Below are 24,620 nucleotides of genomic sequence, written 5' to 3' on the forward strand. Positions count from 1 at the left end.
AAACTAGTTCTGCCCCCTTTTAACAGTGTGAAAACTTTGGGAAAGCTACTTTCTCACTCTAGGCCTCAGTTGTCTTATCTGTAAAATGGGAACAACAGTATCTTGTAGGATTTTGTGTGTGTGTGTGTGTGTGTGTGTGTGTGTAGCAAGGTTATTTGATACAACATATGTAGAGTGGCCAGCACATCGCCCTGCAGAAATTCGATAGATGCATGTTAAATGAGAGTTCTCTCCTCATCCCCCACGGGGTGAGAGACTGTATCAGTGATGACAACAAAGCCTCCTTCCCCAAGGCAGAGCCCCACCTGTAGCCAAGCCCTACGCAGTCAAGGCCAGGTGGCAAAACTCTCAAGCCCTAACAGGCCATCTGAGTTAGAGGGAGGCATGTGACCTCACCGGTCTATCAACATGCCAGAGAGCTTGACTTGGAAGGCAAACCTGGCTTGTCAAACCCTAAGAAAGTCATGAGGAGCCTTGGGTTATGCCTGTTTCACTGGGATGCTTGGGCTGAGGGACGCCCCCATTCCTTGCTGATTTGTATCCTAGAACTAGTGATCTGAGATGATTCTCTCTTTTTTTAAAATTTTTAACTGGAGGATAATTGCTTTATAGTGCTGTGTTAATTTCTGCTATACAACAAGGTGAATCAGCTATAACATACATACATCTCCTCCTTCTTGAGCCTCCCTCCCACCTCCATATCCCACCCCTCTAGGTCATCACAGGTCACAGAGCTGAGCTCCCCACACTATACAGCAGCTTCCCACTAGCTATCTATTGATTCCTTCTTTAACATTCAAAATGATGGTGTCTTTGAACCTGATGGAGCACTCAGTAGTAGCACTGAAGTCATACGACAGGACTGCCTCAATTACTTTCTATAAGGAATTGTCTATTCTTACTGGTTCCAGGGATTGGTTAAAAATCTTGGTCATTTCAATGCCAACAAATTAATATCAAATAAATATTGATATTATCTATCGTGAGCTTAAGAATATGATAACTAGTATTCCAAGTACAAGCCCCATAACACACCGGTGGAAGGTAACACTATTATTATGTCAGTTTTATACTTATTTTTGGCCACACCATACAGCATGTGGGATCTTAGTTCCCCAACCAGATGCCCTCTGCATTGGAAGCACAGAGTCTTAACCACAGGGAAGTCCCTGTCAATTTTACAGATGAAAAACTTCATGCAGAGAGAAGCAGCATCACTTGTACAAAGTTGAACAGCTAGGAAGTTGCATATCCTGGATTGGACCCCAGCAGTCCAGCTAGAGTCCACATTCTCAAAAGATTATGTAATGAATTCTTATCAAGAGAATATTTATTGAACTATTAATATGTTCTAAGGGAATTATGCTAAGTGGTTTACCTAGACCAGTGGTTTTTGGCTGGGGGCAACTTTGCCCACCCCGGGGCAGTGTCTGCACTCATTTTGGTTATCACAACTCTGGGTGGGAGATGCTATAGGCAGAGCCCAGGAATGCGGTTAAATATCCACAACACACAGGACAGCTCCCACCAAGAATGTGTCATTGCTGCCACTTGGCTCTTTTCCCTACCCTAAATTTTTATTTTCAAAACTTTGTATCTACTATAAATTTGAAAGCATAATGAGATGAATATTGATAGATCCTTCACCTAGATCTACCAATTTTAGCATTTCCCCACATCTGTTTTGTCTATCCCACCCTCCACTCTTATTCTCTCAGTAGGATGCCTGCCTGGATCATAAAAGCCCTCAATATATGATTATTGGGAAAAACCCATCCCATATCCAAAATGTGACCATCAATGTGTTACTGATCTCACTTAGGCTGACATCATAGTTTTTTCATTCCCCCTCCCCCCCCAGACTTTTTTTTGGAATTAACTTGCAGACATGATGTCACACGAATGTCTTAGGAGCAGGACATTCTCCTACACAGCTACAAAGTCATTATCATACCTAAGAAAATCCTCCAGTTGCCTGAGAATATCTTTATGGCTGCTTTCCCCTCTATCTATGGTCTAGTCAAGGTGCAAACACTTCATTGGGTTTATGTCTCCTTAGACTTTTTTCGTTTTGTAATCTAGAACATTGCCTCTCTTTCTGTTTTTTTCACAGCACTATTTTTTGAAAGTGTATAGGGTAATTATCTTGTAGGATACTGTGCAGTATGGATTTGTCTGGTTGTTTCTTCATGATTTGATTGAGAGTAAACATTTTTTGTCAAGAATCCTCGGTGATGTTTTTTTACTGCATCACATCAGAAAGTATACAATGTCAGTTTGCCTCATTATTGGTGGTGCTAACTTAACCCCTGTGTAAGGCGGTGGTGGCTGCAACTCTTCAATATAAAAAATAAGTTTTACCCCCCAAAGTTAGTAAGTTATTCAGGGGGTGATACTTGGGGTCCCTGTATACATCCTGATCTCCAAAACAGGAAGGTTTGTTTTTCTATACACTTGTCACTATTTCAGACTAGAGAAAGAAAAAAAATTATCTATTTGAATCTGAATTTCACTAGGGATATTAATATCTCCCGCCAGGGTTCTGGTAAGAATAATGCTATGGACTGAATTGTGTTCCCCAGAAATTCATATATTGAAGTCCTAATCCCTATTGTCGGAGAAGGCAATGGCAACCCACTCCAGTACCCTTGCCTGGAAAATCCCATGGACGGAGGAGCCTGGTAGGCTGCAATCCATGTGGTCACGAAGAGTCGGACACAACTGAGCGACTTCACTTTCACTTTTCACTTTCATGCATTGGAGAAGGAAATGGCAACCCACTCTAGTGTTCATGCCTGGAGAATCCCAGGGACAGAGGAGCCTGGTGGGCTGCCGTCTATGGGGTCACACAGAATCAGACACGACTGAAGTGACTTAGCAGCAGCAGCAGCAGCAGCAGCAACCCCTATTATAATAGTATTTGGAGAAGGGGGCCTTTGGGAGGTAATTAGGGTTAGATGAGGTTATAAGGATGGGGCCCTCATGATGGGATTAGTGACCTAATAAGAGACACCACAGGGCTTGCTGTTTTCTCTTCTCTCTCTGCCATGAAGACACAGTGAGAAGACAAGAAGAGGGTCCCACCAGAACTCAACCATACTGACACTCTGATCTCAGGATTCCAGCCTCCAGAACTGTGGGAAAATAAGTGTCTGTTGTTAAAGCCACCTGGTCTGTGGTATTTTGCTATGGCAGTCCCAGCTGATTAAGACAGATTAAGTGCTAAAACCCTCATGACGGTCTCTAGGACGTTATTTGACCCAGAAACAGCTAATGAGTGTAATGCAGTTCTTCTCTATAATCTGAGATTCTGGGTTTTTCCCTGAGTTGCCAAGGAAAAGGGTAGGGCTGGGAGATTGAGTAACCTACTCACTGTCCTCCTCCCAGACCAAATTTCTCAAAGTGGGGGCTTCATACAGGGGGAGTGTTGGATGACCCAGCCAAGGCATGGACGCCCTGACACCATGGCTTAAAGCTGGCCCCTTGGTCCAAACTGCAGATGCTGGGGGAGAGGATTGTGTTTGCAACTTATCACCTGTCACCAGCTGTAAGACCCTGGGTATGCTATTAGTCTTTTTTATGCTGCAGATTTTTCATCTGTTACAGGAAGATATTAATTGTGCTTCCCCACAGAACTGTTATGAGAATTAGCTGAAATAACATATTCAGACTGTAGGTGAGCATTTAGTAAGCACTCAGTAAACATAGAAAAGGATTAGTTATTAAAAATAGTGGCAGAAGATAAAAAAAAAAAAACCCTCAAAACATCAGAAAAGGTCAATGGGCTCTTTGAGAGCTATGGATCTGGCATTTCCTACACTGAGAATGAAGGACTGGGGTGCCTGTTTTCCTCCTGCAGATATGAGGGTAATAAGGGAAACAGGAAATCTCCTCCACTAGGAAATTCCAACAGATGTATAAGCAGATGCACTGTGATAGTGCTATGAACAAAATAAACAGCCATTACAGAGGCTAATGCTGGGGAAGGGCATCTGAGGATGGAGTTGTCAGAAGCAAGCCTCCCGGAGATGACTGGAAGGGTGAGGAGGAGCCAGCTGTGCAAATGGATCAGTAGAAAATCTTTCCAGGCAGGGGAGCAGCAAGGACAGAAGCCCTGAGGTAGAAGGGTGCAGGGCAGGCTAGAGGAGCAGAATGGGTGTGCTTAGCACACCTAGATCCTAGTGACTGGGAGCATGGGCAGAGGTGGGAGTGGCTGGCAGGAGTCTGATCACATGGGGCTGTATAAGCCATGGAAAGAGTGATGCGAAAAAATACACATAAAATTTACCACTCTAACCATTTCAAAATATACATTTCAGAGGCCTTATGTACATTTTTACTGTGGTGCAGCCATCAACACCATCCACCTCCAAAACGTCTTCATCTTTCCAAACTGAAACTCTATACATTAACCAAAAACTACCCCCGCTTCCCCCACCCACTAAAGGGCTTCAAATAAGGAGATAGGTAACTCAACTGGCATTCTGAGAAGAAAAATCAATGAAAGGAAATGGAATGAAAATGGCAGATGAATCATAGCAAAGCACAAGTAGGAGCAGGAAAAGGGTGGTGGTTTGTCCCAGAAGTGAGAGGAAGAACACAGGTAGGTCTGAGAAGCGTCAAGAGGCAACACATGCAGGACTCAGCATGGCCATTTCCTCCTCCTCGAGGTCACGTTGGTGGGGGTGCTGGTGTGGGAGGTACTCACAGCTGACCTGGGAGCCAAGCTTGTGCTCCCAGACGGCGTGCAGCTGCTGATACTCCTGCTGCGCCAGCTCCAGGCGCTGCTGCTTCACCTGGTAGATCTCCTTCTGCGCACTCAGGGCCTCCTGGGCCACCACCAGGTAGTCCTTCAGCATGTGCTCCTGCGCCCGCCGCCATTGCACCCGGGGGTCCTCAATCTGAGTGGTTTCTGGAACAGACCCCAGAGACCCGACATTAGCACCTCAAAAATGTCACTGAATTGGTGGCCTGTAGAATCTACCAAAGAACAAGAAGTGTAATAAATATAAAATCACAATAAATGTAAATGGGTTAAACTTGCCTATTGAATAGCAGAACTCTTCATTTGGATTAAGCAAACAAACATACACAAAAAACCAGCATCAATTTCCAAACCTGCAGTTAGTCAGAGAATAGCCAGAATGATCAGATATGAATTCCGATGTAAGACAGAGAGGCTCAACGATATTATAGATGCTTAAAATCATTCATTTTGGTAAATAGTAAAGGAAAATAAAATAACTGATATTTCAAAAGATGTGTAGACATACTGTGTCCACACAGTATGTAAACTAGAACAGCCTTCCTAAAGGGCTATCTGACAATGAAAATCAAGAGACTTAAAATGTTAATACCCTTCATCCAATAATTCCTCCCATAGTAATTTATTACAAAAAGTAATAAATTCAGGCAAAGATGCATTTGTATAAAATCATCTTCATCATAAACAAGCACTTATTTAATGTTTACTCTGTGCCAAACACTATTATATTTACTTTGTATCTATTTACTCCTCTAATCCTCACATTAACTCTATAGAGAAAATTATTTTATTACTCTGGTTAAACAAAAGAGAAAACTGAGACATAAAGAGGTTAAGTGACTTGCTCAAGGTCACACAAGAAATTACTGCTTGAATACATATGCTATATTTACACAATACACTAGAACAGCCATTAAAAATAATGTCTTTGGAAAAAATTTTGAAAAATAAAAAAAAAAAACCAGAAAGGTGCTTACAATAAAAAAATGGGTGTAAGTATTGAGGTCTCAACAGAATTGGAGACAATTTAGCAACTAAACAATAAAAAGAGCTGGGTACAAAATTGCATAAATAGTTTTGTATTTATCAAAATACATATGTACATTCTCAAACAGATTACGAGGAAACAGCAAATTATCGACAGTAGATATGTCTTGTTGGTAGAATGCTTTTTCTTCATTCTTCTTTATGTTTTAAATTATGTATCTAATAAAAATACACAGTGACAATTTAGAAAAAAGGAATAGGACAAAAAAGTGTTTTTAAAAGGGTAGCTGGCAGCTGAGCAGATATGGAAGAGGTCAAAGCAATGTTAATGTCAAAGAATCAATGCCCATCGACTGCCAACTCCTCAGTCATTTCCCAGCTGGAAGGTGGGGTATGGGATGACGGACACACCAGAAATTATATAATCACAGCCATATGGTAAATTCAGCTTGCAGATAAGTTTTGCTTAGCCCAAAGAACTTTAGTAATTTTGAATTGATTACTGGTATATAAAAACAAGGAGCGCTTTTTTGTATTCATTTTTAATTTTTTAAAATTGGAACGTAGTTGCTTTATAATATTGTGTTAGTTTCTGCTGTACAACGAAGTAAATCAGGTTTGGAGTATTAGTTGCTCAGTTGTGTCCAACTTTTCGGGTCAGGTATGTGTAGACATATAAGCCCTTCCTCTTGAGCCTCTTCCAACCCCCGCCCCCACACCTCCAGGTCATCACAGAGCACTGAGCGAGCTCCCCGCGCCACTCGGCAGCTCCCCACTAGCTCTCTGTTCTACGCATGGTGCTGTACATACGTCAATGCTGCTCTCAATTCATCCCAAGCGCTCCTCCCCCACTGGGTCCACAGATCCGTTCTCTACATCTTGGCCTCTTTCTGTCCATCATACCATTTTTCTAGATTAACAAGGAGTTTTATACATTAAAATCTTGATCTCTGGTTTTTCTTGATCATTCGGAAGACTTGGCCACCATGGGTCCGCAGTCTGTCCGCTGCATTCACTGATGTCCTGTGTCTGGCTCCGGGGGAACTGAGTCAGAGCCTCCGCTCACAGCTCCTTTCGCTCTCGGTCCTCTTGAATAGGCCCCAGTGAGCATCTCCAACGAAAGGAAGAAGAGACGGGGAGAATGATCACTGAGGTAGCAGGGCCGCGTCCGCATGCCTGCCAGTGATCACTGTGTTACAATGGGCAGGTTCCTTAACCTCTCTGAATCTACTTTTCTGATTATTAAAGAGAACAAGCGGCCCCGCCTCACTGCTTCCCTGGAAGCTGTAGAGCACTCACCCAGGTAAAGCAAACAAACGATGGTGAGAATAAAGCCAAAACTATTCACTGAGGCCAGTGTTTGAATTATCTGTGAATAGCTGTTCTTCAAGCTCTCCTCCTCCCTTTTTCTGGGAAAGAAAACAAGGTGTGAAGATGGCCTGTTTGTCCTGAACTAATCACACTCTGAGGACATCCTCCCACGCCCAGCCCCATCTATGCTCACTCTCCTTCCTTAACTTCCATCTCACCAGAATAGATAACTTTACACCAGGGCAGGTTCTTAGAGACCCCCTTGGTAGACTATTTATTTCCTTGTTTATTTATTTGTCTGGCTGTGTCAGCTCTTAGCTACATCATGTGGGATCTTCCGTTGTGGGCACAGACTCTAACTCTGACTTGAGGGCTCAGAGCAGCGCATGGGCTTATCTGTTCCATGGCATGTGAGATCCTAGTTCCCCCACCAGAGATCAAACTTGTGTCCCCTGCTACGCAGGGCAGATTCCCAACCACTGGACCACCAGGGAAGCCCTTGGTCAACTATTTTTCAGTTCTTGTTTCTATTAAAGTTAAACATGGACATAGTTAAAGCATTCAGCATGTCACAAAATCAACTCTGTACAAAATCATCCCTTCATCCCCCTCCCCTTCATTCGCTCTCTCTCTAAAAGGTAACTACTTCCAACAAATGTTTAACTGATTGAATACAACCATCATTGAGACCCAGTTCTCCTTCCTCCCCCAGGCCCCAAACCTCTACCTACAAATACACCGCACCCTCTCCACACAGCTCACAGTTCACGGGCTTCACATACTCCCCACCCCACCACACGCCTGCTTTCTACATGCACCACACAAGCACCCACGTGACTAACACTACTGAATTCTCCAAGGGCTTGAATTACAATTGTCTTTAAAACAGCTGAACATCTGGAGAAAGTCCAACCTTGTTGCTATGCAAAGGAATGCAAATGAAACACAATGAAGTAACAGTTTAAACCTGTGATGAATGTATCAAAAGTAAAGAAGTGAAATTAGTCATATACTGATCAAGGTATGAGGAAAACAGTACCCTCATTGCTTGCAGTAATACAGATTGACTCGACCTTTTAGAAATATTATCAAACTAGGAAGAGTTACTAGAAGTCTCACAAGTGTCCAAAACCTTTCACTTGGTGACCCTACATTTGGAAATGTGACTCCAGGAAAGTATCACAGAAGAATACAGCAATATGCTTGAAGATTCTCCCTCAAGTGTTATTTTTTTATAACAAACAAATGGAAAGAACCCAAAAGGTCAGTTGTAATGGGTATTACGCTACACTCATTTTATGTGTTATAATATACTGATGCATGTTTGATACGTTAAAAATGGCAAATATGAAGACTATGTAGCATCTCTAAAATATTCATGACGTAGTGTGAAGAGAAAACAGAAAACACAATTTGATCACTGATTAAAACCATCTAATCATGATAAATAAAATCAATGCAAGAACATGAAGCTACAATCACTGTAAATTTGAGAAATAAATGCCTACAAATTAACAAATAAATATTTAATAAATACATGAATACTCTCTATATGCTAACAACTCCCAGATGCCTACCTTCAGCCCAGATCTCTTTTCCAAACACCAGATTCCTACATTAAACTGACCAACATCTTCTTTCAGATGGATAACAGGCTTGGAAGATGTGACCCATCCCACCAAGCCCTTGTTCTTCCTTCCTAAACATATCACTCCTCTTGCAGTTTTCTCCGTCCAATGATGGCAACTCCATCCTGTCACCTGCTCAGAGAGGCTCATTCATTCCTTTTTCTTCCACACCCCGCCCGTAATCTATCAGGAAGCCTTGTTGGCTCTGTATTGAAAACACCTCCAGCCTCAGGCCACTTTTCACCACCTCCACCACTATAGCCTTGGTCTGGGCCACTGTCCTTTGTCACCTGGACTACCGCAATATTCTTTCACAAGTTTCCCTATGTCTGTCCTTGTTCCATTGTCTAGTCTCAGCAAAGCAGCCGGAATGACCCTTTTTAAGACATAAAACAGATCACACCACTCATCTGCTTAAAATTCTCCGTGCTAAGTCGCTTCAGTCATGTCTGACTCTTGGTGACCCCATGGACTGTAGCCCACCAGGCTCCTCTGTCCATGGGATTCTCCAGGCAAAGATACTGGAGTGGGGTGCCATTTCCTCCTCTGGGGACCTTCAATGGCTCCCATCACGTGGAATAAAAGCTCAAGCCCTTCAGGTGGATCGCTGCCCCATTCAGGCCCTGCTACCACCTGGCCTGATGCCCTCCTCCCCACTTCCTCACAAATTCTGCTATATGCACACCTGCCTCCTTGTCACCCCTTGAAAAGCAAAACGTGATCACACATTGGAGTTTTTGGTCAATCAACCCTCTCTACTTGAAACTCCCCCCACCTCCTTCAAGTCTTAGTTCAGAGAGCATTCTCTCAACACTGTCCCTCCCCTGCCACCCACAAATGCACCCAGCACACCTCAGCCCCATGCTCTGCTTCCCCCTTTTCTCATAATCCTGATAATTTTAAAATATACTACATAATTGGCTTACTTATTCTGTTTATCTTCTGCTGCTTCTGCCAAAATGAAAGCTCTCTGAAGGCAAGGATCATTGCCACCTTGCACTCTCATCTACCCCACTGCTCCCAGTGCAGTGCCTAGAACATTGTAGGACGTTGATAAATATTTGCTGAATGAATGAATGCTTGATGGTGGATTTAATTTGTTGTTCAATTCTACCGTGTCTATAACTCTGTAACAGTAATCTCAGGGGCTTTCCCTGGTGGTTCAGTGGTAAAGAATCTGCCTGCCAATGCAGGAGACACAGGCTTGATTCCTGGTCCAGGAAGATCCCACATGCCACAGAGAAACTAAGCCTGTGTGCCATAACTATTGAGCCGGTGATCTAGAGTCCAGAAGCTGCAACTACTGAAGCCTGTAAACCTAGAGCCAGTTCTCTGCAACAAGAGAAGCCACCTTAATGAGAAGCCCGTGTACAGCTAGAGAGTAGCCCCTGCTCACCACAACTACAGAAAAGCCCATGCAGCAATGAAGACCCAGCACAGCCAAAAATAAATAAATAAAATTATTAAACAAAACAAAACAGTCATTTCAGTCACTCACAGAGGATTGGCCCGAGTCCACAGCTCTGAATGCGTGGGCCTTGATGGTCACTTGCATACCACCATTTGTATCACTGGCTCCGTCCTCTAGGAGTGGTAGACGTGGTGCCCTCTATCCAATGGGCACACTTTCCAGCCAAAAGAAACCCTGCAGCCGGACAGCTGGCAAAACTACCAGAGAGAATTCTTCCTATCGGGGTTTTCATTTGCTCACCTTCCTATACACACCCCCATTTCTGCCACCATCCCCTCAAGAATACACTCTGCTATTGCATAATCCTCTTTCCATCTCTGCAACGACTCCCAGAAGCACCTGAAAATCCCACTCCTGCCATCAAATTTCAATGAGGGGGATTCACTCAGCAATTAGAGACAGGAAAGGATTAGTGAGGGTTCCTGTACATCAGTGTTTAACCCAATATACCATGCAGCCCTCCAAGCATTAACCTCCTTCCGCATACACACTCAGTTAGACATATTTACTTCTCATTATCCAATATGCAATCATGAGTGCTAATAAAAACCTTTGCTACCCCCAACAATGCAATTAATGTCACTAGCTGTCTCTCAGAAACTCCTATGCTTTGGTGCCTGCAAGGCTGCTCGCTTACCCATTTAGTCATGCATTCATGCATGTATGCCCTTTTCTAGGTAGCAAAGGTCGAGTGCACACCTACTGTGTGCCTTGCCAGGCAAAAGGTCTGGGGAACCGCCCTGACAGGTAAATGTTTATACTACAGAATGGTGAGGGGCACAGTGGAGATTTGACCAGGAGCTACAGAAACTCAGGAGAGGAAGTGGATGGAGAAGCCCAACTCCACTCCCAGGACGAGTTCAAATCCCAGCCCTGCCATGTTTTGGCTCTGACAGTTGGGCAGTCAATTTCTATCTCTAAGTTCCATTCATGAGACAGAGTCAATCATCCTAGTGCTTCCCAGGTGGCGCCAATGGTAAAGAATCTGCCTGCCAGTGTAGCAGACTCAGGCTCAATCCCTGGGTAGGGAAGAGCCCCTGGAGTAGGAAATGGCACCCCACTCCAGTATTCTTGCCTGGAAAATCCCATAGACCTTGCCTGGCAGGGTCTCAAAGAGTTGGATACAACTGAAGTGCCTTAGCACGCACGCACAGACGCACCGGTGGAAGAACCAGGCTCTTTCCCTTCTGGCAGGCTATAGTCCATGGGGTCACAAAGAGTTGGACATGACAGAGCACACACGCACAGTCATCCTAACATCCCACAGGGGTGTTGGGAGGATTGCACGAGATGATGCCTAATCAAGTGTCTTGTCCATCACATGGCGCAGAGTGCACGCTCAGGAAACAAGGGCCACTAGGCTTCAGTGCCCTAATCTCAACCTTCGGACACGTGCCGCTACATTCCATTCTCCTCTTGCCTGAAAGGACAAGAGGAATCCCGCAGTTCAGAAGGCTGAGATCGAGACAGAAAAATCCTCTTTCCTCTATTACACATGATCAAATAGGGCAGCGAATTCCCGAGGACAGGAATAATCTTGGCCAAGAAGGTGCACAATGGATGAGGCCCAAGTACACATCAACTCTCCCTGCCTGGAAGACCTCAACCTGGGTTCTTCCACCTGTCAGACAACATGCTTCTCCCCTTCTCAACCTATACTTCCATCAAAGTCCCAGAGACAAAGACACTAGGAATCTTCATTCTGGATCAGGATATCCAAATTGGACCACAGATCCAAATTGAGGGTGGGCTGACTGGTGTGATGGGCTGGAGATACATACATACCTCACTCAGACCATCCATTACAGGCACATGCTGTATGCTGCTGGGGACTTGCCCTAGGGGCAGTGGCTGCTAAAAAATAATCTGGGGACGACACGGACACATCTACCTTCTGTGAAAAAGATCTGTATGCGTGAAACTCCCTCCCACCATCCCTCCCCTCTAGGTCATCACAGAGCACCATTTTGAGCTTCCTGAATCATATGGCAAATTCCCACTGGCTATCTATCTTATATACGGTGCATGGAAATCAATGAAAGTGAAAGTGTCAGTTGCTCAGTCATGCCTGACTCTTTGTGACCCCATGGACTGTAGCCTGCCAGGCTCCTCTGTCTGTGGAATTCTCCAGGCCAAGAACACTAGAGTGGGTAGTCATTCCCTTCTCCAGGGTATCTTCCCAACCCAGAGATCAAACCCAGGTCGCCTGCATTACAGGCAGATTATTTGCCATCTGAGCCACCAGGGAAGCCCTGTGGAAATCAATATACATTAAAAAAAAAAAGAATATATGTACATGCACACATGACTGGGAAGTTTCTGGAGTGATACACAAGAAATGGCTAGCAGTGGTTACTTCTGTAAAATTGGGGAGATGGGTTGTGAGACATAGAGTTCTAGATTCTATTTAAAACTCTTCTAAACTGTTATTTATATATGAGCATACATTATCTATCTATATCTACACTGACATCTCTATCCAACTCTGTGTGAAAAGAAACACAATCTGGCTTCACAAGCCCCTGCTGGTAGCTCTTCCAGACGTGGGGGCTGGCCAGGAGGTGGAGGGAGGGGTAGAGGGGACTTACTGGTGTTGTGGTCTATGAAGTAATCTCCGACCTGTGGGTCGTACGCCTCTTCCCATCCCAGTGGCAGCTCGTCACTAATGCAGTCGGCAAAGGTGAGCGGTTTGGTATACCTGGCAAGGGAGAGGAGAAAGAGACTCTGTCAGCCTATGGTCCCCAGGGAGCTGCATGGCTGCCTACAGCCTCCCTGCCCCTCTGGGCTGGCCCGCCAGATGCAGAAGCTCTGAGCCCTGGCCCCGTTGTCCCCGGGAAGATGAACGCGTATCGGAGCAGCAGGATAAGGTCACCTGGGAGGGAGGCGGGGAATCTGCTCTGGTCCCAACTTTGCCACCAACTTGGAAGGGATTCGAGCGAGTCGCCTGCCTTCTCTGGGCCTCACTGCTACGCCTCTAAGTGAGGGGTCACAGGGAAGGGCTCGAAGGTCAAGCCTGGCTTTTGGACTCAGACTCGAATCTCTCTCTGGCTTCTCCACCCGCAGGGCACTTGGCCCACTCCAGCCCCAGCCGTCCTCCAGGCTCTGTCCATGTTTGTCTTACCTATTTCCCCTCTGAAAAGCTAGCTTGCTACAGCATCTAGAAGAACAGATGTTCCCTCTCTGTGAGTTTGGCCAAATGCAGTATTTTTCTTTTTGCTTCCTGGGCCAGTTCCCAGATGCCTGTACCCACTGCTGTCCTTCTCTCTACAATCCAGGCCAAACTGATCTTTTAGCCATAACCACCCTCGAAGTCCCCATATTGGGGCTTCCCAAATGGGGAGTGAGGTGGTGGTAACCACTCAGTCTCGGCAACTACGTCAGATAGACAAACCACCCAACTAAACGGACGAAGGTTTGTCAGGGCTCAAAAGCATCACAAGCCCTTGGTTCAGCACTTTAGCCAGCATGCAGGGAGCAGGGAATCTGGATACACTGAAGTCAACCTGAGTGGCCCCTTTGGATGGCCCGGTTAGCTTCTCCCCATCACTGCATCTGCCTAAAATACACACATAATATTCTCCCTGGAGTGCTGCAGTCCACGGGGTTGCAAAGAGTCAGACACAACTTAGCAACTGAACAACAATATTTTCCCTCTCCTGTCTGCTCCCGTCCCCTCCCAATTCTGGAAGACTGAAAGGCTGTGCTTCAACACTCTTTCGACAAACTGGCAAACTGAGGTACAATGCAACAGGAGGAAAGATCAGTGGGATGGGGTCTAAGATTCCTGGTCAAGAACTTCCCTCCAAGTCATAGGAGATGACTCTCCTAGCCCATGCAATCTCCTTCCCTCTTAAACCCACCCCAAATCAAGCTGAAGGCAAAATATGTGCTGAGACTTCCCTGGTGGTCCAGTGGCTAAGACTCTGTGCTTCCAAGGCCGGGGACCTGGGTCCAATTCCTGGTCAGGGAACTAGATCCTGTCTGCTGCAACTAAGACCCAGCACAGTTAAATAAATTTAAAAAAAAAAAAAAGAAAGAAAAGCAAAATGTGTGGGGGAAAAAAGAAACACTGAAAGAGCCCCTGGTGGACAGACCTACTGTGTTCACATACCACTATATATCCAGGGTCTGGCAGACTGAGAACAGCATCTACTGACTGAAGGAATGGACAGCCCCAAAGTTCTGTTAATCATGCTTCTGTATTATGGGAGACAAGAAGGATGAGGCAGAGGTCTATATGATATACAATAGACTAAGCCCTATCCAATAAGGATTCAGTAGGCATCACTTATTAGCTGTGTAAGCATGGCAACTTAGTGTCCCTCTCTGAGCCTCAGTATTTTTATCTAAAATGTGGGGATAATAACTCTCCAAGTTGTCAGGTTAAATAAAGTCATGATTGTAAAAACATTTATATCCTGGTGCGCATGAATGTGCAAAGAACACTCTTCTCCATTTCCCAGAAGGGGAAACGGAGACTAAGAGAAAGATGAAACAACATTCTCAATGGCTATACCAATGACATTCAAGCAAGGCACTCTGCCTTCAGAGCCCCTGCTGTGAACCAAAAAGTTCTCTGGAAAATTGACATCTTCGGCTGAGCCCCAATGAAAATTACAAGCCATTGTCCTAAGAGTAAAAAATGAAGAGCTGGGGAAGACACAGGTGATTTCTTTAGGCCAGAAGGCTCTTCATTTGGGAGCACCTATGCCAACCTGGATAAAGTTTCTAAAAAATTGTCTTCAGCCCAACCCGCCACTACACCTCAAGCCCTGCCCAGACTTCAGAAGCAAGAGATCATGTTCCTCAGTGCCTCCTCCTCCTTCTCCTCAAACTCCTGTAAAAACGGTTCGTTCCCTCTTCCTTATGGAGAATGAAGACCAGTGACCAACAGTGAAATCTCATCCAACATCATATCATCTAACACATCACTGAAAAGGTCTCTGAAGGAAAACTCTGCACGCAGGCCTACCCCTCCACAGCAGGTGACTCTGTTACTGAGGACAGATACACCTGGGGAGGGAACAGGAGTGCTTGGGCCAACCACAGTCAGATTCTTCTGCTTCATTCCTTTCCCTGGGCGCAGCCCTGAGAAGCCTCACCTACCAGCCTGGCCATGAAGATAGGAATCTTGTTATTTACACTTTGCAACCCAGAAAACCAAGAAGACAAAGATATGTTCCCTCGCCACAGCTCCCTGAATCCATGTGTAGATCAAAATTCTTTCCCCTCTCCCAGGGTTGGGGGGTGAGGTGGGGAGGAGAGGAAGGAGAACTTTCCTGGTGGTCCAGTGGATAAAAGTCCATCTTCCAATGCAAGGGACATGGGTTTGATCCCTGGTTGGGGAACTAAGATCCCACATGCCATGGGGCAATGAAGCCCACGTGCCACAGCGAAGACCCAGGGCAGGCAAAAAAATAAATAAATAAACAAAAATCTTCCATGGGGATGAATTAAATGATTTCATCAATGGTGCATATAAGCAATAGAATCTTATGTCCCCCGTGATCGGTGATCAATAAATATTTGTGGAATGGGTGAATATGACAATAAATATCTAAGAACAAAAAATAATGGTGTGTTTTATATTTTGCTAACATGGAAGAATGTTCTTAACATACTACGAAAAAAATGACATTGTTGAACAAGAAACGCTATAGGATATTGTTTTAATACAGTATTTTTGCCTGAAATGTGTGTGCATTTGTAGAAGAGAAGCTGGAAAGATATACATTAAAATACTATCTTGGTAGAGGGATTTTAGCAATTTAATTTTTTTTCTTTTTAATCTTTTTAATATTAATTTCTCTGTAATATTCCTATCTCAGTTGTAATAAAAATAATTAATGATGGCTAAATCGAGGCCTAAAAAACAAGTTTGTTTGCTCTCTAGGCAGCAGATGCTTTTCCTCTATTTGACCAGTGAGAAAACACACCCAACATCTTGCAGTTGGCAAACACCAGAGGTATAACCTGAAGCCCCACTGCCTCACTCCAGTACCTGAGCTTTGCTAATAAAAACCGACAAGACCAAGAGAGTCTCAGAATAATCTATGAAGCTAAGAAACTATGCCTGAGATACAGATGTCAAAGCTGGGCTGGGAGGAAATCAGAAGCAGGCAGAAGGCACCTGAGCTGCAGCCTATTTGCACCTTCAGTTTTCTACATCTTGGTGCAAAGCTACTCAATACATTTGGATAATGCACAATTGTTTCATGAAAAGACAATTAATTGTTTTAAAGTCATCCTGACAAGTGATTCACTGAGCTCTCTGTGTGAGACTGGAGATTGGGGGAGGAGAGGCAGGTCTAAAACACCAAAAATGCATTACTTTTCCAGAAAACCACGAACTTTACTGCTTGTTCCAGGCTTGGACATCAAGAAGTCAGACCTGAAATAAATGTTAGCTACAAGCATCAGTCATGTACCTGACACTGGATTTCCTACCAAAGCTGAAATACTGATTCCCGCCTATGGTGAACATAGATCTTGTGCTCAACAGGTATAAAGAAGAGGGATCAAGAGGACCCAGTGTTAGCCAGAGGGGGCAAGGGGAGACAGGAAGGCTTTGGGTTTGATATTCAGGCTTCCCTTAAAAGTGATCATGGGGAAAAACAAGAGGACTGACATTCTGACTCCTACAGCTCTTCCATGGGAAAGAGAAAAGCTTCTATTGGAAGACTATACAACTTACAAGAAATCTGGACAGCGAGATTCTCTGGAACAAGTGCCAAGAGGGGGATGAATTATTCAGTGTGCAGGGACGTGTCATTCAGAGAATCAGGATGAAGAGGAGCATTTTTAGCTGTACAAGGATTTAAACACACACATACACACACGCACATGTATATGTACGTGTGCACCCACCCCTCATCCCAGAGAGAGGAACTGTCCGTTTAAACCAATCCCCTCTGGGAAACTGTGGGTGCTTCTCTGGCCCGCCGTGTTTCCCCTTGGGCAAGTGCCAAGAATGTGAGCTGGGAAGAGACGTCTGCTTTCAGATGCGGCCAGGACTTGGGGGCCTGCCTGCAACGCACAGCCCCCATCCTCTGATGATGAGATTCACCCCAGTCCTGTCCGGTGCAGTCCCTGCCTCCAGGCTCCAAGTCCTGGGCTGCTGAAAACCCAGATCGTGAAATCAAATGACCCAAATGCTAGCTGGGTGAGGGGGAGTGAGGGAGGGAGCCAAGAGAGAACCAGTTCTGCCTCTTCTTAATTACCAATCTCTGGAGGAACACAAACATTCCTGAATGTTTCACAACAGGCTCTCCTGGAAGAAGGGGCCTGGATGTGTTGCCTTGGAGACAGGTAGTGCTGTGTGGGATCACCTGTCCGGGAACGCGGGCCCCTGTCCTCTGTCCAGTTCCATGTCCCCACGGCTGGCTGGCATTCGGTATTCAGACAGTGCGTCTTTTCTAAGGAGGCAGCTCAGAGGAGCGGAAAGCCTTCTGCCAAGTCTAACACTGGGTGGTGATTCTCTTGGGCCTGAAGAACGCGTAGCATATCTTTCATGTTCCTAGTGCCTCCCGAGCAATCTGAATGCTTCCCACAGTAACCTCTTTATGGCCAGCCAGCATGATGCTGGCCCCCGCCCGGGCTCTCACCAGGGCCAGCTGGGCGGGATCGCTTTCTAAAGGGCCCTGAGGACTACAAGAACTGTCCAAACTTTCAGCTGAACCTCTCCTCTCACCCCGGGCACAATGGCCAGGCCGGTTCTTCCCACCCTGGGGTGTTTCACTTGCATAGTTCCCATAGCTCAGGATTGCACAACTCCTGAGGACATGCAGCCATCTCCCGGACTGCGGCAGAGCCCCAGGCCACGCAGACCCTCGACTTCCACACCTGCAAGGCTGGGGTGGCTGAAAGAAAGTGCAATCGTTGAAGCTCTCCTTCCTTCCTTGAATTCCATTTGGTTCAAACACCTTCATTCATTCCTTAAACAAATCTAGGGATGAAAATAATCACTGTCTCATACTTGCTTAGGAGGGTTGAGCACACGAACCACAGCGGAATCTAAACAAACATCCAGCTACAGAAGTGGACAAGAGGACCACACACCCCCAGCCGGGAGACACCCCAACCAGAAAGTGAATCCACAGGACCATTTCAGAAATTAGTCCTGTTCAGAAAAATACAACAGGGTAGTGGGATTATGTGTAAGGGTAGGGTAGCTCAGGGCAATCAAGGGAGGCTTCTTGGAGGAGGTGATCTTGTAGGCGAGACCAAAGTGTGGGAAGCATCAGGAATAGCCCAATAGCCTTGGGGTGGGATGATGTTGGTGTGAGGAACAGAAAAGAAAGTCACATGTGAGCCTCATACATCAGGAATGATGGAGTAGAGATAGACAGGGGTAGATGCTGGGCTTTTAGGACTTTGGGGTCCCTGTTAAGACTTCGAGAGCCATCCTGGTGTCAAGCTACAGATGGTGACCCAGAGAGGCTCTCTGATTCACCCTCTCCTCATCTCCTTTCTCTCCGCTTTCCATCAATCCTCCAAGCAACAAGAATTTATTGCATGGACACAATAGCCTGGTCCCATGCTAGTCACGACCAGAGCTCAGACATTTGAATAAACCTTGTTTCCGCCTTCAAGAAGAGAGGGCCTGGCCAAGCAGCTGAGGTTTACACTTAAAGCCGGGAGTAGCTCATCCCTGTGACAGTATGTATGGCAGTTATGTTACCTTAGGCTGCGAACTGTGGGCAATGAGAGGATGCAGAGATAGTTAATAAGATGCTAGGTCACAGGCTTCCCTGGCGGCTCAGTGGTAAAGAGTCTGCCTGCCAAGGCAGGAGACAAGGGTTCAATCTCCGATCCGGGAAGATCCCATCTGCCATGGAGCAGCTAAGCTCATGGGCCACAACTACTGAGCCTGTGCTCTATAGAACCAGGGAGCTGCAACTACTGAACCCACATGCCACAACTATTGAAGCCTGTGTGCCCTACAGCCCTGGTCCACGACGGAAGAAGCAACTGCAATGAGAAGCAATGGGAGCGTAGCCCCCACTCGCCACAACCAGAGAAAAGCCCTTGTAGTAACCAAGACCCAGCTCAGCCAAAAATAAAAATTAATTTAAAAACAAAAAGATGCCAGGTCCGCTGTACAGATGTGAAAGACAAAAGGGTGGGAGAAGGGAGAGACTGAGAGGATGGGGCGTAGTCAGGGGAGGCTGGAGAAGGAAGCAGTCCATGGAAGATGGTGGTCAGCTTTGAGGCTAATAACGAGGTAGGGTAGCTGCTACCCACATAGGCTGAGGAAGTGACGCTGGGGTGAAAACCACACCCTGCCTCTTCCACAGCCACAGGCGTGTCACCTAACCTTGTTAGGAGTTTCCTTCTCTGCTTAGAAGAAGGTCCAATCTCATAAGGGTGTTGTGGGAATTAAATGAGATAACCCATGCAAAGTGCTTAGTACAGGGCCTAGCATGTGATAAGCCCTCAGTAAATGTGGGCTGTTACCGTGAACAGCAGAGAGACTTCCGTGCTCTCCGCTGTGAGAATTGTTTTATCTTTCATCTTCAGTTTGTTGGTTATGTTAGCTGTCATCGTTCTCATCATCGCTGTCCCCATTTTTCATCTCAAGAGATATGAGTGGTGGTTAAAACTCACAAGCTCTAGAGTCAGCCACCTGGGTTGCAAGGCAGGCGGCATCACTTACTCACTCTATCCCGTTGGGCATGAACCCCTAACTTGCCTGAACCCGCTTCTTCATCTGTAGAGTGGGGATACTCAGAGTGACTACCTGGTTAAAATGAGCTACGCTGAGACCACGGCGCACAGGGCTCCACCCACATTCACTTTCTTACCAGTTAGGTTGTACATCCTTTTCTAAAATTAATATTTTGGGGAGTGTATTTGCTTTATAATGCTGTGTTCATTTCTACTGTGCAGCAAAGTGTATCAGCTATATGTGTACACATATCCCCTCATTTTTGGTTTTCCTTACCATTTAGCTCACCACAGAGCCCTGAACAGAGTTCCCTGAGGTTTTTTTTTTTTTTTTTTTTTTCTTTTTTCCGGTTCAGTTGTGACTCCAGACAGGATCCAGAGAGGAGTTCTAAAAATCTCTTCTCTGGGTTTTATGGAGACTTTCTTTACCCTCCTGTGTTAGCCTCTTATGGCACTGCGTCAGCCTTAAAAGGGCACTGGAAAGGGTCAAGGAAGGGCCCTGAGAGGTTTTATATTCCTTTCCATGATGAGGTAAAAACCTGTCCATGCTAATAGCCGTTAAATCCTGAACTGTATTCCACCACCTCCCTCCCTAGAGGAGCCGGGCTTGATTAAGCGCCCTGGTTTTTTGGAAATTAAACCAGAGAAAGTTAAGAGATGACAGCTGGATTGGCTTTGGCTCTCAAACTGTGTACTCTGAAGAAAGCCATTTATACCAGTGATTTCCAAGTTCTCTTTCTCTTAAACCCCTCCCTCCCTCTACTCCCCAGACACCTGTCTTGACATTCTGGTTATCCAACCCCCAGACTTCCTTTCTCCCCTACTTTGCTTGGGCTGGTTTATCCAGACGCTTTCTTGGTCTGGACACTCCCTCCCATTCCTGGAATTCTATGGGGAGGGGAGGTTCTAGACTGTTCCCCCTACCCGCCCTAGTCTTCAACCCAGGCTTCAACGAACCAGTGGCTCACCTCCCCCTGATAAATCTAGCCTTCACTCTGCCCTACCCCGCACCGAGTTCTTGGGATCACACGCCCCCGCCTTGGGTCTGTTCCCTTCCTTCGCCTCCATCCCCATGTCTCTATGCCTACTCATGCCCAGATACCCTCCAGCTCACTGCCACGGTGGTGACTGTGCTATACCTCTGCATCTCACTTGCTGGGAATTTAAGATTAAGATTCTGAGAAGCAAATTACAGATTAGTAGGGCCAAGTTTGGCCTATAGATACGTTTGCTTGTCTACTATAATGCTGTACTTTAAGAATGGAGTTGGCGTGCCTTTTGAAGTCAGGCCCTCACTAGTTGCACAGTCCCCTCTGCTCTCTAACATGTTTCTCTTGCATCTTGTTTCATCAAGAGGCAGCCTGTGTGCATGCTCTGCTGCTAAACTGTGTCTGACTCTTTGCAATCCCATGGACTGTAGCCCAGCAGGCTCCCCTGTCTATGGGATTTTCCAGGCAAGAATACTGGAGTGGGTTGCCACTTCCTTCTCCTGGGGATCTTTCCAACCCAGGAATCAAACTCGAACCTCCTGTGTCTCCTGCATTGCAGGCGGATTCTTTACCACTGTTTCACCCAGCAAGCCCAACAAGAAACAGCATAGAGAAGTCATCAGGAGTACTCTGGAGCCAGACTCTCTGGGCTTTGACTCTGCCAGTTTCTAGCTCTGTGACCTTGGGCAACATACTTAAACTCTCTTGGGCTCAGTTTTCACACCTGCAGAACAGGAGAAATAATAACATACTGACGGAGCATGCGTTCTATGCCAGAACTGTTCTAAGCCCTGTACACATATTCAGTCACTTGGACCTCATACCAACGCCTTCAAGTAAGTACCATTCAGACCCACCTTAGAGTGTTCTCTGAGGATTAGATGAGCTAATGGATGAAAGAGCACTTTGGTACACAGTACGTGCTCAATAAATGTCAGCAACACATTATTATTTTCACTGCTGTTCAAATGAGGCACCTGATGCAGGAGTATTAAAGAATGCTAAAGCTGAATGGGATATCTTGGGTCTGACAAATCAAATCCTTGTCTCATTGGTGAGAAAACTGAAGCACAGAGAGAAAGACTTGGCCAGAGCCACCCAAGGACCCAGTGGCAAGACTGAGACTAAAACCTGGGGACCGACCTCTGGCCTGCATCACTCATGACACCAAGAGGTCAAGTTGGCCTGGGGCTAAGTTTAGCTCCATTTGAGATGCAGTGATCACCTGAACAGCCCTCAAGAAACAGCTATTGGTAGTATTGCCCTATTATACTGAAAGGAGAATGATTGCTGGGCCAGAGCCCATATTTAACTATGGAGTTCCCATTCATGGATAGATAAGGGCTCTAGTAGTATTGAATGAATTAGTACCTGGGAACAAGTCAGCAGAGCCCTTGGCATGTGATGCTGGGCAGGCATGCAGAGCTCTTCCTTTTTGATTTGTTTTCAAATTTTTTGCAAGATCTTAGTTCCCTGACTAGGGATAGAACTGTGTTCACCCTTGCCAGGGAAGCCACAAGAGCTCCTCCTTTATGAATGTAGGGCCCTTAGAGCACTCAACCCCCAGCTTTGCCCCTTTCCAGTCTCAAGAACTGGGTGTCCAAGGGTCCTCCCAGGGGCTGGTCTATCCAGGAGCTTCCAGCTTGAAGGACAGAGGCCACCACCACCCTTCCCTGGAATCTGGCCATTCCTGTTCCTTGAGTTCTGACCCTCACCCCAGCCATGCAGCCCGAGGAGCTGGTCCTTCCAGAAATGGAAATGGCCGTGAAGGTTTCTCTGGGATCCTGATCTGTGGCTCCTTCCCTGACTACACGGTTTAGGCAGAGCATTGGAAAGGGATCTGGGTTTCAATCCTGACATGGCCACTAGATGAACCAGGCCCTTAGGCAAGGCACCGACCCTCTCTGGGCTTCCCATATGCAAAACAAAGGAGTTGAAATGTGATGTTTCTAAGGCCCCCTTTGCAGCTTCAGCATTCATAAGTCCACTATCTTGCCAGTCCCCAAAGTCAAGGGCATTGTGAGGTTGCAATGAAACAAAACATCTTCCTGGACCATGTGTTCTAAGTGAAATAAATCAAGCCCTTTATCTTCACAACATTTCTGTGAGGCATATAGAGCCACCCTTATTTGACTACCAGGAAACTGATGTTTCAGAGTCATGAAATAACAATAATACAAGCTAAATCTCCCTGGGTGTTTACAAAGTACAGGCACAGTTCAGAATCCCACACACAGACTCTGTCTCAATGATTCTAAGCTGCACATTTGAAAATACATTTTAGCATTTCTGAGACTGGGATGTGTGTGAGCACTGCTGACATCTTTCAACAGTGTCAACCAGGCTGTGGTCCTGATGGAGCTGTCACTGCCCATGTGTGTGCAGACATCAAAGGTGTCACAGGCTTGGGATGAAATCCCAAGAGACAATAGTGGAGCACTTTTAACCCCTAGGAACCACAGGGTTGTGGAGAAGGGTGGAGGAGGCAGTGAACAGACACGTTTAGCAACATTCCTAAAGCAGGTGTGCAAGGGAGGCTCCCTCTGCATAATTGCCATGCTGGCCACAGGGCCAGCACCAGAGCCTTTGAGCTGCTCTGTGGGTCCCGTAACAAGGCCGCATCACCAACACTCAAGGGCATGAAGGACGAGGACATTAGAAGCACAGACATCAATAATTCTGAGTTAAAAAATGACTCCAAAGAATTCGATTCAAAGTGAGAAAATGTATTAGGAACACTCGAGTTTTACCTTTCTTTAGGTATTCCTTTTTATTTTTGTATGAAAAAAGCAGTATGTGAGTTAAAAAAAAATCTGAAAGATTTGAGAAGTATGAAATAAACATTCTAGTTAATTTTAAAACATTGGGTCATAATTTAAATGGCAGCATTTTTCCTTTCTTCACTAAGATAAAATAATGGCACATCTTAAAATCAGTGCTAAGTTGATTAGTGTTAATAACCCCAAGCTGGAAACAGTCCAAATGTCCATCAAGAGGGGAATGGATACCTAGCTCAGTACATGTGTACACTGGAATATTACTCAGTAATAAAAAGGAACAAACTATTAGCACAAACAATAACACAGATGAATCTCAGAAACATATTGGGCAAAAGAAACCAGCGGGGGAAAGAGACTATTCTGTACAATTACATGTGTGTAAAATTCTGGAAAATACAAACCAACCTATAAAGACAGAAAGCAGATCAGTAGTTGCCTGGGGATGGGTAGAGGGAGAGAGGGGTTCAGGGCACAAAGAAAGTTTTGGGGGTGATGGGAATAGTTGTTACACTGATTGTGAAAACAAGCTCACGGATGTATGTGCGTGCCTGTCAAAAGTCATCAAATTGCACTCTTTAAATACATACAAGTTAGTGTGCTTCAATAATTCCTCAATACTGTTGTAAGGGGAAAAAAATACAAGAAAATCCCATATTTGATGTTTTGATGCTACATATTATCTTGTTTAAAGTAATCTAAGTACTATTATTAGCTCCATTTTACAGATGTGGAAAGTGAGGCACAGGGAGGCAAGCTGGCACATCCTGGGACACTCAGTGTTTCAAGGGGCAAATCTAACTGGCTTCAAGTCTCAGCTCTGCCACGGAGCAACTGTGGCCAAGTCCCTGCCTCACTCCATTCCCAACATAAGGAGATGACACAGTGATTGATCACTAAGGGACCGTTCAGGACTAGGTTTCTAACACAGTGACCTGAGGACTTGTCCAAGGTCACACAGCCGCAGAGGAATGGTTCCTCCTGGCACCCAGGCTTTCTGACTCTCCTCGATCCCCTGGTTCATAT

At 45.6% G+C, this 24,620-nt stretch overlaps 1 protein-coding gene and 1 non-coding gene across 2 annotated transcripts in view; both read right to left on the reverse strand.

Moving 5' to 3' along the window:
- The window catches only part of WWC1 (WW and C2 domain containing 1), a 156,652-nt gene that overhangs the window by 67,705 nt on the left and 64,327 nt on the right, over nucleotides 1-24,620 (reverse strand). The window contains exons 2-3 of the mRNA XM_043464764.1: nucleotides 12,751-12,860; nucleotides 4,709-4,912 (exon numbers count right to left, since the gene is read on the reverse strand). Of these exons, the coding sequence (XP_043320699.1) occupies nucleotides 4,709-4,912; nucleotides 12,751-12,860 (314 nt within the window). The remainder of the gene's footprint in view (nucleotides 1-4,708; nucleotides 4,913-12,750; nucleotides 12,861-24,620) is intronic.
- On the reverse strand, nucleotides 20,183-20,305 carry LOC122441142. The gene has a single exon (XR_006269275.1). It is a non-coding gene; the product is annotated as a small nucleolar RNA SNORA26 (small nucleolar RNA).

The sequence above is a fragment of the Cervus canadensis genome, chromosome 4, assembly GCF_019320065.1.
Source record: "Cervus canadensis isolate Bull #8, Minnesota chromosome 4, ASM1932006v1, whole genome shotgun sequence".
Lineage (NCBI taxonomy): Eukaryota > Metazoa > Chordata > Mammalia > Artiodactyla > Cervidae > Cervus > Cervus canadensis.